At 30.4% G+C, this 13,847-nt stretch overlaps 1 protein-coding gene across 2 annotated transcripts in view; it reads right to left on the bottom strand.

Annotated features, from left to right (window-relative positions):
- The window catches only part of LOC111627700 (phosphatidylinositol 3-kinase regulatory subunit alpha-like), a 69,401-nt gene extending 56,682 nt beyond the window's left edge, over nucleotides 1–12,719 (bottom strand). The window contains exons 1-2 of one of the 2 annotated variants that reach the window (XM_023371318.1): nucleotides 12,611–12,719; nucleotides 34–674 (exon numbers count right to left, since the gene is read on the bottom strand). In XM_023371318.1, coding sequence (XP_023227086.1) covers nucleotides 34–367 — 334 coding nt within the window. In that variant the 5' untranslated portion in view covers nucleotides 368–674; nucleotides 12,611–12,719. Of the gene's footprint in view, nucleotides 1–33; nucleotides 675–12,491 lie in introns of both variants that reach the window. The other variant, XM_023371317.1, reaches the window with a different exon arrangement.
- Between the last annotated feature and the right edge of the window lie 1,128 nt (nucleotides 12,720–13,847).

Here is a 13,847-nt window from a genome sequence, read left to right as displayed (position 1 = left end):
CTTAAATTAATTTAAACATTTAAATGTACTTACCAGGTGATCCATCATATCCTGAATCATTGCATTCTTCTATGGCTTTTCTTAATGCTAATGGACCAGGCCTTGGTACAGGCCGCTGAGGAACTGGTGTAGTAGGGAGAACTGATTCTCTCTTCCAAAATCTTACAAATGTTCCTGGAAAATAACCAATTTCTCCTGTTCTTTGATTTCTTCCAAGAACCCATCCTTGAGGATTTTCCTCAGTGCCTTCAAGGATAAACTGGAATGGTTTTCTAACTTCTAGAACATCTCCATGTTCTAAAGACAATTCTGTATCACCAGTCTTATCATATTTATATTGAGACCAATAATAAACAATTTCTGCCATACTATATTACAGAAGTACATTAATAATTGGCTAGGTAACAATGATGATAACTTTAAAATATTTTATCCTACATCCTTCAACTAATTTTTAATTTTTGCACAAGCATAATCCAATACTTGCAAGATTTGATGTGTAAAAATATGGAATGTATTTTCAAATTACAAAAACTGGCTGAAAATTTCTTTTATCATTGTCATTTAAATATTCTTCATTCATAATTTTAAACAAAACCATTAAAACTCTTTAACTGAAGACATACATTTTCCTTTTCTGATATTTTTGAATTCTTGAGTTATAAGCAATTCATCTGTTAAAAAAATTATATTATTATGTTTATTATTCAGAGAAAATTTCTGATAATTAATAACAAATCATAATAATTTACTTCAAACTTTCAAATATTAATATACCAAATATTACTTCTAATTCTATTCATGCATTAAAAATTTTTCAATAAAATTTATATGATGTGTGTCAATTTTTGTAGATTTGCAATAAAGGCTATAATAACAGAAGCATTAACTAAGTTGAAAACTGAAAGCCGTAGAAGAAACAAATGGTTCCAAACCCATCTTCTGTGGATCACAAGTGTTTCACCAAAAAAAGTTTTCTAATGTTTTTGTTGTAAATTTATTCCAATATACTACAGCATATTACTTTATTCATAGACAATTCATGTTTACTATTTTATTCAAAATAATAAAGTTTATTAGCTTATTGCTTTATTATTTTGTGAAAACAATAAACATGAAATTGCTTAAAGATTTTTGAATGTATTGATGGTAATGCTCTGCATAACAAAAAGGACATAAATTCTGTTCCATGACCTCAAAGGTTGAGAAACACTGGAGTAGACAATATAATATATACCAAAATTGCTTTTGTGAAACTGATTTTGGCACTAGTCTGAGGAAGGGAAATTTTAAGAAATTTCTTACATTACATATAGAACAAATACTTTGAACAGAGTCAACAACAGCTATATATCAGGACAATCAGAAAATTGTCATTGCAAAAAAAAGTAATAAAACTGTATTCTGAATTTGTGTAAACCTCAAAAAAATTGCAAAACTGTCAACTGAAATAAATGAAGAAAGATAAACTGTCTCTCTGAGTTTCAACTCTGATCATCCATGAAGTAGACTTAAAAGTACAGAAAAAATTTAGTGTTAATGGACCATCTGAATGCACTGTTTAGATTGCTCAGGATGCCCACCCAGATCACATGGAAAGAGAGAGCTTCTAAACTGAGCTTCACTCAGTTAATAGTTTGCAAGGTACTGAAGGAATTAGGCATCAGTACAGGATTGGAAAATGGGTGCTACAAATCCTGAAATTTGGTTTCACAAGCTCTGTGTGTAACCAAATTTCCAAGTGCACTTCACAGCTAAATTAGTACCAAAACTGCCCCTCTTTTTCAATTGATTTGTGATCTGTAATGAGAAGTATATTTACTATGACAATTCAATTATTCAATGTGCCTATTTGATGCCTGACAAATGATCCCCCACAAGAGAGCTTTGACAGCAAGCTTATGCTGCTGTGTATATGTTCTGGATTGTCAAGATATTTACCATCATTACATGCTGTTGGGCAAAGCAATTGACAGTGACAACTACAGAGATATGCTCAATAACTTGACTTTAAGTATTGTCAAAACTTACACATTGTGAGCCAACCAGAAGGGAATTTTCCATCAAGATAATGCTTCCAAGAAACAATCTTTAAACTGGGCAACTGATCCAAAAACCTGGTTGAATGCTGATCTTGGTGACAACTAACAATGGAGAATACTATTGCAATTGGACTGCAATTTGAGAAAATTGTAGACTTATAAATTCCCACCATTGTCCATCTGTTTGTCTTTCCCTAATTTCAAAAACGGAGTTAGATAGACCAGATATGGAAAGATTTGGGCAGGAGATCCTGATTAACTATATACAAACTTCCAACATAAACTGGAAGTCATGTTACTTCAATTAAAAAATTTTTTCCCTGAAAGGAGTTAGATGGATGACCTGCACAATTCTATTGTTAATGGAAAAGTATGTTGTACAGGGGCACTATTAATTTGAGATGGAAAGCATATATTTTAAATTAAAAAATTATTAAAAATATAATTAAAAATTGCAGCCCGGCATTGTGACAATGTCACAATAAATAACTGCTCATTAATTTTTCTATTAGCTTTAAATAAAAATCACTTTTTTTCACCCTAATTTTCAGCAATGACTTTGATTTTTCTTATATTTACATATACCATATCGTATTTCACCAATTCTAAGACTACTTTTTCTACTTTTTATCTATTTTTACTTGTCTGAAATAGAGGCATCCAAAAAATCATTGGAGCTTTACATTTTCAGTCCAAAATAATCAGAAGTCATTGCAAATGTAATGTATTATGCACAAATGTTTGTTTTTGATTATACCACACTAATTCAAATAAGTTTTTCTGGTAACAGGTAATTTTTTTTATTTCAGTTCTTAGCACTTAATATACATATTTCAAGATGACATTATGATACAGCATTAAAAGAAAGTTTATTGTTTGTGCAGATCATAGAAATAGAATTGCTAGACGTTATCTGTTTCACAGCATTTTTATTGTTTGGTAACTTCTTACTTAACAAACAAATAAAATTGATTCCTTAAAATATAGTTTTAAATAATCAAATCAATTTTATTTTATTTTCCAGTTGTTTCAATAAATAATTGCTCAATCTCAATAATGGTCAAGTACTAATCAATTCAACAAGCAAAATCATTGTGTGATATTACAAAAGTGAAGAATCAGTTTGAAACTGATCTACATATTACAATTAAAAATAATAATAATGTTTAATTTACAATGTAAATAAGCTCTGAAAATTTCTAGGTACATGTCCCATACTTGCTCAATGTGTTCAATAATGCTTAATACTACAGAATTCTACAGTTTTATTGGTCAGGTAAATAGGCTATGCTGTTAATAATAATGTATAATTTACAATTGTTTGTTAAAAAAAAAACATTCCTCTTTATATATAACTAGATTATATTTTAACTGAAATTCTGAAAAGATCATCATCTATCAAAAAAACTTTTGTTAGTTTTATGGAATGCTTATGAGAATTGATAAAAATGGCCAGCAATAGTAGTTCTAATATTAAGATCCTTTCTGATAACTCAAAAAAAAAATACATTATGCAATATGATTGACAAAAATTTGGTTATATTCCTTCCTATATTTCTTTTTCATTTGCATCTAACAAAAACTGTTATAATTTATATTTCATTAGAATATGGAACAAGATTAAGATTATTCTCTTCAAATATTTAATTCTTTTTTCAAAAAGTTAACTCCTTGTCTTTTGGTGATGGTATTCTGACATTGTTTGCCACAACCATTAAATGATGTTTATGGCGTAAATATGAAAAAAAGATTTCAGCAAGTGACCAAATGAATTTTCCACATCATAGCGTACATTTTTCCTTTTTATTTCTTAATTGGTCTTCTCAGAATGTTAACCATCATTGTCCCAGAGATATATGGAAACATGAAAGCATTGTAAAATAATAAACTTGATTATTAAATAAGTTAAAAATTAAATATAAAACTTTAAATTCCTTTTAAAATCAATTTTTCAAAAATATTTCCTCAAAAAATTGATGAAAACTTCATGGGTTAATTCTACAGAAATAACCACCGTTTTTTTGCCTGGACCGCATTTAATCAGAGACGATAGCTTATCTTCGTATTCTTTATTTTCTTACTTACTATGCATTTCGGGTGCAATATTTTCGTATCACTTGCACCCCTCTTCAACTTTTTTTTACATTTCTATATATTGGTAAATTTTAATTATTACATTTGTTTTTACGGTAAATTACAACAATAGTTATTTGGATATATTTATACAATAGTTAACTAACCTGTTTTTAAGTTAAGACCCACATCTTTCCAGTTTTGGTGTTGTGTCTTTTGAGGTGTTTTTTTAGTTTGTTTTTTGCTTTTTTTTTTTTCTTTGCTTTTTGCTTTTTCTTTTTTCTCTTGTCTTTTTTTTTCTTGCTTTTTTTTATTTGTGTTTATGGTTTTTCTTTTATTTTTTTATGTGATGGTATTGCGTTTGGCAATGTGTGGGTTGCCTTCGGAGGTTCTAAGGGGATTTCGAACTTGTTGATGGGTTGTTGATTTCAAAGTGTGTTTTGGGGTTGTTAATTTGAACTTTTTGCAGATGTTTGTTTTAACTTAAAAACAGGTTAGTTAACTATTGTATAAATATATCCAAATAACTATTGTTGTAATTTACCGTAAAAACAAATGTAATAATTAAAATTTACCAATATATAGAAATGTAAAAAAAAGTTGAAGAGGGGTGCAAGTGATACGAAAATATTGCACCCGAAATGCATAGTAAGTAAGAAAATAAAGAATACGAAGATAAGCTATCGTCTCTGATTAAATGCGGTCCAGGCAAAAAAACGGTGGTTATTTCTGTAGAATTAACCCATGAAGTTTTCATCAATTTTTTGAGGAAATATTTTTGAAAAATTGATTTTAAAAGGAATATAAAGAAAACAGCACCATGGATATATATATACACATCTATTACTTATAGCATAAAACTTTAAATTTGATGATTCAATAAACATATTTTCCTTCTTGCAAAAAATTGAATTACTTCCTAAAACTTATTCAAGACATTTTCATAGTTCAAACATTGAATAATGTGAACTTTTTTCCAAGTTCCCTGAAATTCAAATTAACAAAGTTCTTTGTAGCATAAATTTAGCCACAAAACTGCTATATATTTAAAAATCATTTAATAAAAGAAAATTTAAATTATCACTTCTAACACAAAACTCCAACAGAATCTGAAAAACAAATATTTGCACATTTGCTGGTAATAACAATGGAAAATTCCATGACAAACTATATTGATTGTCATGAAATTTTTTATCAATATATGATGTTATCTTTTAAAATTCTTTTTCCTACTATATAGTTTAAAAACAATGCAGATTTCATCTGCAAAAAGTAAACAAAATGCTAAAACATATATTAAGTCACACCTTCCATACTATTTCTAGCAGAAACTATTTAATAAAACTTAAACTAACATTTTTTGTTACATTAAGTTGCCTGCTTCAGGTTTTAAAATTCAGAAATAGAATGTCTAAAATAATGAAATATTAGTTTCATTAAGTTTTATTAAACAGTTTCTGCTGGAAATACTGTAAAAGGTATGACTTTGTAAGTTTCAGTTCATGACAATTATAATAAACATATATTGCATTTAAGTATGAAGCAATTTTAATTTTAAAATAATATAATTAGCTATTATATAAATTTTTCAACAAAATTAAAAATGAGTAAATGTAATAAAGTTCATACCAAATGAGCAAACAAAAACTTGCAAAATGTAAAAAAGGAGTTTGGCAACATGAGCTGATGTCACCAACTCAGATCATGCATTACCTGGTCCCAAGTTTAAAGTGTAATGTTAGCTCATTATCATTATTATTTAAATTAATCTTTAAGTGGTGTAGTAAATTCTTATGGCATAACTAGTATGATGTAAATCATTTTGACCCAATTCAAAAAATATTGTTGTAGCTATCTATGGGATACAATAATGATTTAATATAGTTTTTTTCACATTAACTTTATTCAGATAAAAGTACATTTTAGTAAATTTTACACTAGATTGTTTCACAGAAAAAATTACAAACTTTCTCAAATATTTTGTATGCCTATTAAGCAAAAAACATAAATGTAGAATTGATTTATTTGAAATAAATAGAGATGGCAGTATTAAGTTAATTTATATAAAATAAAAAGTAAACATGACACAGTTTTACAATACAAATTTAAAATTATCATTTTCAAATTCTGTTGTGATTGCTGCAATAAAATGGAAAGTACTTTGAAAAACAATAAAAAGCACAAGAACAGAAATAATAAACAAGACTATTTCAAGATATTGTCTTATCAAAACATCTCAACTGATGTGGTTTAAAATAAAAATAAACAAACACCTTTCTCTATTCCAGCACACTTTTAATGTGTTGAAAAACGTATTATATATATAGGAGCAACTATGCGGAACCTGAAGAAAAGGATTGATGAGCACAAATACTCAGTAAATAGGAGCCTAGATAGCACGGTCCTCGCAGCATTTGCAAAGCAACAAGGAATTGAAGTATACTGGGATCAGGCCGCGATTATTAAACCTACAAGATCAATACAAGCGGTGAAACACCTGGAAAAAGTTGAAATACACAAGGCATATATGACCATGCAGTGCATCAACTACAGAGATGCCGAAAGTTTATCAACAGCCTGGAAGTCCTTTTATGATAGCATAGATTAACTATTGCAACCGCATAGGCGGCATTATTAATTGTTTTTATAATATTAATTGATATATAATGTTGTTATTTTTAATTACTTAGGTTTAATCTATACGTTTTATTAGTACGCGCATGCGCTTTAGCGTTAAGTTGTAAATAAGCAATGTGAAATTTTTTGTATTTTTTCGAATACTTTGTTCGTTGTATAGTCCAAATTTTTGAACTGATGATGATCGATTAAAATGATCGAAAACGTTTTTCAACGCATTAAAAGTGTGCTGGAATAGAGAAAGGTGTTTGTTTATTTTTATTTAATATTTCCAGTAAGCATTTATTTATTTATTGATATGGTTTAGCTCAGAATTACAAATGAACAACAAAATGACTCATTCAAATAGCACAAAACCTGGGCAAGTTAAGCCATGAACTTGTATTAAGATATTAGGAAGCTATTAGTAACCACAGACATGTTAGAAAAAAACTTAAAGCAGAATGTAGGTCCAAATGCCATTTTAACTCATACCATAATAGGAAAGGTTAAGTACTAACTGGAAATATCTCTTACACTACAGAATTTTCATACTGTAAAATTACATGTGAGAATAAAACATTCACAGCCCAAGTTTATCGGGAAAGACAAAAGTGTGACCCTTAATAGAATAGTTTAAAAATTATCCATGTTTGTACAATGTTAATCCTCAAGAGTATCAAGACAAGATTAAGACAAATGCCATATATACAGATATCACCATTTCTTTGAAAACAACAGGTAAAGTTGTGTCTTTTATTACAGATTTTGTGTTGCAAATAAAAGAGTTTTTGGAGTTCCCCCAACTAGTTCAGATGATATAAGCTGATTCTCTATCTTCCACTTCTTCAGGAATGAAATTAGAGTCAGCAGGGTGCTAGTGAGGCTATTCTTGCCAACTACTTCCAAGATCACTATAGATCATGATTCATCCTCCAAGACTGCAAAGTAAAAGCTCTTACTTTTGAAGTCAAAGACTGCAAAAGTAAGAGGTGACAATTGTGGCATTTTAAAGGCTCACTACTGCTATTGCTGGCCTCTATGCTTCTGGCTAGGGATTGGTCTTAAGTTCTCACTCTCCTTGGCTACCAAGATGCTCTGTTCCTTGAAGTCTATTGGAATTCAATACCTGGACTCTAGGAAAAGATAACAAAACTGGTGGATAGATGGGATGCCTTTGGATACTCCTCACATCCAATGTTCTGGAATTGGAGTTGCTATTGTCAGATGTTTATGCAGTAAAATTCTTCCAACTCCAGTGACTTCAACCTTGAATTTCATTATTGATAAAATGTGAAGTATACAAGACTACTAAAAAATACTTCTTTTTAGTAGTCTTTAAAGAAATTTCTTAGAAATAAAAACACTTCAATAAATTTAAGTATCAAAAAGATATTCATCTATAAATGATATTGAGCAGAGAGCCATCACTGACAAAATAGTCAGAGACTTCTTGCCTGTAATTAAATGCATCTAATGCATTCTCAAAGTCAAATAAGACTTTTTGAAGAGAAGCAAATCAGTTTAAACAACTCCCAAAGTTGCAAGAGTAGCCAGAGTAAAAGAAACTACTTTATAGGCCAATTTATTACGTCATTCATCAAATTGTCTTATTTATTTATTTTTTTTTTGCATTTTATTGTATTTAATTTTTTTCATTGAAATGAATAAATTTAAATCAATTCTTTATAATCTATATATATATTATATAAATGGACGTGTATGTCCCTATATTTCACTTTTCCGCCAAAACTACACATCGCACGTGAATGGTGTTTGTATGTGGTGGTAGCCCCAAGTCTCCATTCGTGCATAGGGGTGGTTGCGTCTCGATAGCTATAAGGGTGCGGGAGATATGAGGCTGAAAGTGGTTGAAAGTGGCTTTCTATTTTGAATGTTTTGTTCGAATTTGTTTGAATTAAATTCGAACATTGGTTCGATTATAGAACGATTGTAAACGTTCCAGAAACGTTGAAAATAGTTCGTTTGACTTGACGTGAACAGAGACGTTCAGAAATAGAATCGGGACCAGGTCTCTAATTAGTTTGGAAACGGGGGACCTAATTCTTGCATTCTGTGAAAACGGGTAAGATTGGCTATAATGTAATTATAGCCACTATCGTTACTTTTTAAAAACCCAGCGAAGCAGGTCCTTGCAGCTAGATTCTAGATTACTTAGAAAAACAGTCTTTTATATATATAAAAAAAACTATATTACATACAAATGTACGAACAAATAAAAAGCCAGCGAAGCGGGTCCTTGCATAAAACAAATAAAAGTAAAATTCTTTTAGCTGATTAAGATGTATGTTCCTTTATGTACACAAAAGATTTTCCAAGATAAATTCGTTACATCCATTTTTTGATTCTCACCATAAACTTTAGAACAAGTTTTTAGAGAGAAATTTTAGATAAAAGATATTCAGATATCCAGTGGAATCTTTCTTATAAAAGGAATCATAAAAAAGAGAAAGATCAAAACCAGAGTCACACATTTCAAATTTGCTGGAGTTGGACTATTTGTTTACCAACATCATGTTGCTCACATCTCTTCTGCTCCATCATTATTGTGAGTACAGCTTGTGATTGGGAGCAGATTTAAGTGTCCTACTTCAAGTCTTGAGTATGTTGTCTCCATCAAATGCTAAACTCAAGTGTCTACAAGTACCCAAAGAATCTAAGACTTTCTTGATGCAAAACTACAGGTAACCATTATTCTTGACAGCTCCCTCTAATATCTGCAATGTTCCTGATTTGTCAGATCAGATTCAGAATTTTCTCCTAGAAGAGATTAAAAAATTTGAATGTAAACAATTCTCCAAGGTTTGTTCCCTATAACTTTTTCTGGGAGTTGTTTAAACTGATTTGCTTCTCTTCAAAAAGTCTTATTTGGCTTTGAGAGTGCATTAGATGCATTTAATCACAGACAGGAAGTCTGATCATTTTGTTGAAGATATCCCAGACAAGGAACACAAGAATACTCCTTAAATTCTTAAAAGATATGGAGACTCAAACCCAGGTTTGCAACTTGGTCCTGGATGTTGCTTAGAGCATTTGACCACTTTGATCAATGCTTGGTTCTGGAAATTAACTTTTCTGGGACTCACTATAATTTCTTCTAAGATTCAATGCTTGTTTTTGTTGACACTTGGAAAAGGTCAATTTAGCCATAGTGTCTTTAATAAAATTTAATTTGATTCTTGGTAGGTGTACCTGATTCTCCATCAGCAGTTTCAAGGCCTAGTTGTAGGCTTCCTGCTGGCTTACAGTTGGCAGCTTCTTGTTTGGCAGCAGTCCTGCTGTTTCTAGCTCACAGAGAGCTATGATAGAAAAAAAAATAATGATGACTTATCTTTAGGATGAGCTCTACAAATGGAGATCTTAAGGGTAAGTTGTCATTATAATTAAATTTTATCCAAATAAAGCTCCAACACTACAAGGTGACTTTTGTGGTATTGAGTTGCTATAATGTATAGTAACAGAGAACATTGACATAGCCTTAATACAGAAAGAAGCCCTAGATGTTCAGTAGTCAGCTTAGGAACTTGCCTAATGTAATTGATAGGCCTACCCTATTATCACTTATCTTAAAAACTCAACATGAAACAAATGACAAACTACTCTAAATCTAACATTTTCAGCCTATTGTTATACAGACCATCAGGATCAGACATATTTAAAAATTGGAAAAACCTTCCAACATAATATTCAAATTGCAAAAATTCAAAATGGTTAATACAAATCCACAAATGTCAAATGTAGGATAAAATATCACAAATATCAAATTAATAACCAAAATTACAAAACAGCATAGATACAATACTACTACTTACTGTAAAAATATTAAACTAATAAAAGTTATCAAGATATATGCATTTATTAAAATCATACAAATAAGTTTGAATAGTGAATTCAAACTTCCTCACTTGTATAGAGTCAAAGCTACTTTCCACTTATTGAAATTACTTACTTTCATTTAAAGAACTGCTTAAGTCAGACATGAAATGTGGTAAATGAACCAGTTTGGCATCTAGGTCTATCTGATGAATAAATATATAGTAATTAATATATGTGAGATTGATATATGCAGAAATAGACATTAGTTATTATTTCAGGGAAGATCTTATATTTAATTTCTTCGCATATATTAAATTAATTATACACATCATCTATTAGCTTTCTAATTTTCATTAAGTAATTACTCTTATACGAACTGCAATTATACAAATACCTACTCTAAAATCCATTTAATGAAATAATATTTCTTTATTTTAATGTTTTTGATTATCTTCAATGATCTTTGGAAAAAATAACATTCTACAAAGAACAAACACCTAAATGTTTTTAGAACTTACTTGAATTTAAGGAATGCACTTGAAAGCTTATCATTAATAACTAAATAACTCAATAAACACACAAAATAAATACTTAAATAAAAATTTTCATTCACATCACATCTAAAAATTCTTATAAACAATTATCTGTAATCCTTTAGTTATAATACATTTGGTTTGATTTAATTTGTTCTGTTTAAATTTGTTTTAACTGAAGAAGCATCAATAACAAGAAAAAGTATTTTTAATTAAATTATTTAGTTTATTTTATTTATGATGCTGAATTTATATACATTTATTAGTACTGAGAAAGATTAAGACTTAAAAAAATTATTCAGTTTGTTAAATCAGATATAAAATCAATTTAAAAATATTAGCATTTTGGTACAATTACACCACTAAACGAGACAGTTGGGACCTTACGACAGCCATAGAACATACCCACCAGAGCAAAAAAGTCAAAGGAACAGTACCTCTCTACACGCGACCCTCGGTAGGATACATCCTACTGCCAAGTCAAATGCAATCAGGAGTCACATTGCTCAGCTAAGATAAGCACATTTAACTATTTAGCCCAGGCAACTATGCCAACTTCGAATAGCCCACTCAACCATTCACGGGATACTGGACGTCATACAGTTATAAGGGGTGCAAGTACTCACACCAACTCCCACAACTATCACACAACACCAGTCAAGGCCAGCCATCACTCGCTCCGACCAACACAGAACACGAAAACAGATAATATCAATAGTACCGGCACACGGTAAAAACCGATTTTCGAGGCAAACATACGGCAAAGGGTGGCGGATACGGGTACAGTTCTTCCGGTTCTTGCTCGGACGGGGGTCTACAGTTCCGGCCGGGTGGGAAACTACTGGTTCCGAGTTCACATCTTACCAGAATATGAAATAATTATAATATCGGCTTCACATCAATAATTCCAAAATAAATTTTATTATAAACTCCACATTGATAACCGAATACATTCACTTCATTTTACTATTTATAAACAAACATTTAACCTAAACAAAAAACAATACAATTTATTAAACACAAGTCCATAGAATTACTCATTGTTGTTTCCAAACGTCATATCTGAATGACAGTGCTTCATCTTACAGGAAATAACATTAGTTTTATTTTGTAATTAACGTGTATATAAATTGTAATATTAAACATAAATGTATTATCTGACTGAAATTTATTACATGTTATCTTTACATTCTTATCAAAAACACTCGAAACCTTAAATCGCTTTAATTCCCATTAAAACGTTTAAAATATTAAATAATAAATTAAATAATTATTTTACTACTTCCCAGACGATATAAAAGTATCAAATAATCAAAATAAAAGTAGAAAAATAGGAATTTTCACGACGAATTTGATCATTTTAATTGAAATAAGAGAGGAAAACACAAACCTGAAAATCTCTGAGATCCGTTAGGCCTAACTTCCTGTGTTATCTTTTACGGATTTTATCGTTATGACAACACTCGACTAATTTTTAATATAGTTTTATAATTTAAAATATATAATTACCGGCGTTAGACGGATATATTAACTTTAAAATGTCATTCTTCTCTTTCTACCACTCGTAATCCTTCTTCGAGAGTTGCATTTAATCTCGAGGACGATGGGTAAGGGAGCACGTGACTTTTTGCATTTCCTAGAAAACGTCTTTTTTTTTATTCTTATAAATTAATTGCTTAATATTTTACAAAGAAAACTTATTAGATTAAAAGATCTATCGTTGCAAATATTATTACATTTTTCCCCAAATTAAAATTTAATTTGCTTAAGTTTAGTTGTATTTTTATATAGGATAATATATAAAATTGTTTATTTATTTTTTTAATTCACAAAATGGTGCTCTTTGTGATTCCGAATATAACATTGTAACTTTAATTAACCAGCGTAATATTTATTGCATCGAACGTTTCCGGCCTATCCGCGGCCATCTTTACGATCTCAGGAAACGTTTTCTGCACTCTCCTAAATGCTACATTTAATTCTAAATAATACACTTACTAAATAACTAGGATCATATTTGTTGAAAACAACGAATGTGATCCTAGTTATTTAATAGTGATTTTTTATGTCGGGTTAATCGTGATCACGCTTTCACTGTCACATACGGGACATTCCAATTTTCAACGCGAGTGTTGAGTGTTGAAGTCAACAATTTGACGTCATCAACGACGTTCCAACTCCAGTACGAAGTGCTTAGTTCCTATAATTCCATTCTCAGAAAGATGGATTCCATTCAAATGTCTTACCAATTACCCACAATTCATTGGAAAGTAGCAGTCAACATATCTGTTGAGTGCTGAGTGTGTTGAGTCAGCGCTGACAACAGCGCTACCTCAACGTTGAAAAAAGGAACGAATGTTGAGATCAGCGTTGAGTCAGCGTTGAAAATTGGAATGTCCCGATAGTCAATAGCGAAGTTGCGGCCGACGTTTTCATTGCTAAAACGCGTATGTCGGACCATCCTGTAAGCCTAGAAGTTTGACAATGGCGTTTGGAATCATGCTCGACGTTCCAAACGTCATTGTCAAACTTCTAGGCTTGTAAGATGGCGGCGCTAGATGTTCGAAGTTTACGTTTTACAGATGAAAACTTCGGCCGCAACCTCTCTATTAACGGTAAATAAAATCTTAAAGAGTACTTTTTATTGATAAAGAAACATTTTAATTATTTCAAAAAACAAATGGTTGAATGATCCGCTTTATTTCCAAACTCCATACAAGCTGTTGACGGCTCTCGACGGTGTTTA

The sequence above is a fragment of the Centruroides sculpturatus genome, unplaced genomic scaffold (assembly GCF_000671375.1).
Source record: "Centruroides sculpturatus isolate CEXI.00-Female unplaced genomic scaffold, Cexi_2.0 scaffold468, whole genome shotgun sequence".
Lineage (NCBI taxonomy): Eukaryota > Metazoa > Arthropoda > Arachnida > Scorpiones > Buthidae > Centruroides > Centruroides sculpturatus.
Note: the sequence above shows the minus strand (reverse complement) of the source record. Positions and strands in the feature narration are given on the sequence as shown.